General features: G+C 31.9%; 1 protein-coding gene across 1 annotated transcript in view; it reads left to right on the top strand.

The window, feature by feature from the left end:
* The first annotated feature begins 1319 nt into the window (after positions 1-1319).
* The window catches only part of LOC306844000 (cysteine-rich protein 2-like), a 9675-nt gene continuing 8411 nt past the window's right edge, over positions 1320-2583 (top strand). The window contains exon 1 of the mRNA XM_079375789.1: positions 1320-1509. Coding sequence (XP_079231915.1) covers positions 1467-1509 — 43 coding nt within the window. The 5' untranslated portion in view covers positions 1320-1466. The remainder of the gene's footprint in view (positions 1510-2583) is intronic.

Below are 2583 nucleotides of genomic sequence, written 5' to 3'. Positions count from 1 at the left end.
TCATGTTAGTGTGCTGATTAAACAGAAGACTAGCGTGTACCTATTAATGAACAGATAAAACTGTCCAGATTGCTATACACTGCTAGAACACATGTAGCCTATTTCTACCAGATCAGTTTGTTGGTATAATAATAGGTTGATTCAGTGCAGATGTAAATTTTAAGTTTATTTTCTTTGGAATAAAGGTGTAAAATTGAAATAAAAGCACAAATATAATGTATAATAATTTTAAATAGCCTAATGTGTAAATATACATAAAGCATAGTTTAGCTCAAAGAACCCTTTTGTGCCAAAACGGGGTTCTTTCTCCTTATATAGAACCTTTTTGGCATAAAGGGTTCTTTGGAGTTGAGTAAAGAACCCTAGGGTTCTATTTAGAACCCCAAAGAACCTTTTTTTTCTAAGAGTGTATAATTATCATGTATATATATATATATATATACACACACATACATGTATATATTAGGGAAAAATATGTTAGGTTTATATATAAATATGTATATTTATATATAATATACATATACATATACATACAAGTATATATATATATATATATATATATATATATATATATATATATATATATACACATACAAATATTTTTAAATATGTACATATGTGTGTGCATTTATATATACATAATAAATATGCACATTACACACACATATAGTAAACATAAACTTTTATTTTGAATGCAATTAATTGCGATTAATCGTTTTGCAGTCCTAAATAAAATATAAAATCAATACGATGAAATGGTTTATAAAAAACAGTGCTATTGAAGTCCAAAAATTGAATTATTTCCATCAAAAGAAGGAAAAAAAATACAGAATTAAACACAATTAAATACAGAAATCTGAATTAAAACATTGATTTATGACAGAAATGGGGTTAAAAAGAATATGCAAATATTCAACAAAAAAAGAATGCATTTAAATAATTGAGTAGGTCTCGGTCATATTTGCATGAAATCTGAATTCCAAGTATGCATATTTTTCCTGAAAATGAGACCAGACTGTCTGCATCTACTTGCATTGCACTTCTTATAGTAACTATTTCAACATTATTTTATTTCTTATAATAAATATTCATAAAACATGAAGTCATATTGCATCATTATCATGCACAATGTAATTCATAGATAGCTATGTCTTATATTTATATCAATCAGTGTAGAATAGGTTGTGTTCAGTCGTAGGTGAAATATGTATTGCCATAAATGATAAGGTGTTTATGATTTACATGATGTCTATAGTATATGCTCTGTGGGATTTGACATCGATGTTTAATGAAATGAAGGGTGCTCGCCCGCTGACGTCATCCAGGGAGGATCCGCGCTGGCAATCTTGAACGGGAGGATGCGCTCGCGCTTTGAGCATCTCTAAGAACGAGCGAGTCGCGTTTACTCAGATCTGAACAAAAGACAGCGTGCATTAATCACCGGAAATCCCAGCTTTGCGCGGAACATGGCATCAAAATGTCCCAAATGTGACAAAACTGTTTATTTTGGTAAGTCGTCCATTTTTCTTCTATTTCGCAATGCCACGAATAAAACAATGCAAACGCACTGTAGATGCCATTTAACCTAGTTTATGAATTTACTTTTATTCTCTTATGCGTTATAAATAAGGTCTGCAAACCACAGCGTGGGCTCGATAGTAATTACCTGGCTAATGCACGATATTCTTAGTAAATTAATTGCGTTTTATGATTAAGATCCACCTGATTGCTGCATTAGCATCTAATCAAAATATTTGATCTGCTGAGTATTTTATTTGCATGGTATTTGAGAGACCAGATATATTGAGCTCGTGCAGTGACATAAACTCAATGGAAATCACCACTGGGTAGCTATAGAGAGAGTTTTCTGATTTAATAATGGATGACGCATGAAATGCTGGATAAGGATGAATGAAATATGACTATAGCTATTACATGACAGTATTAATGCTCGTTATCCCATTGCACCGGAATAGCTTATGCTCTTTGATTAAAACACCTGACTGTAAAATATCCAAGAATAATAATTAGGTTTTCAATATCAGACTTTTTTTATGTGAACAGCCATGGGTGAAATAAGTATTCAGTTAGCATAAATCAATAAAACACCACAAATTGAAATGCAACCACTAGATTGAACAGCAGCAGTCTGATTTGACCCATTTTATGGGTCCTGTAAACATTCTCACACTCTCCTGTCCAGTCCTTATTTATGGGCCTTTGATCACTCAAAAAGCCTCATGTGAATGGGATGTGCAACACATTTTTATTTATTGGAAAATGTTAATCAGAAATGTTTTTCGTGTCTTTTATCTTATGGTTATGTAACAAGGCCCAAATTATTTTCTACTGCAGGTGTCATTGGCATTTGTCCCCACAGCGTAATTAGTACTTATATTAATTTATTATTTATCATTAACAGCAGTCAGCTAAAATCCATTCATTCAAGGCAAAAAAATCAACATGCATGATTAGCAGATAAAAAATGTGTCTGTGCTAATATCATATGCTGAGCTGACTCCTCTATAATAATTAAAATGTGAGATCCACTTTGTCTCCGGCTGCTACTCGCTCTCTTGAGAC

This window comes from Barbus barbus, assembly GCF_936440315.1.
Source record: "Barbus barbus genome assembly, chromosome: 24".
NCBI lineage: Eukaryota > Metazoa > Chordata > Actinopteri > Cypriniformes > Cyprinidae > Barbus > Barbus barbus.
This window is presented reverse-complemented; position numbering and strand designations above follow the sequence as displayed.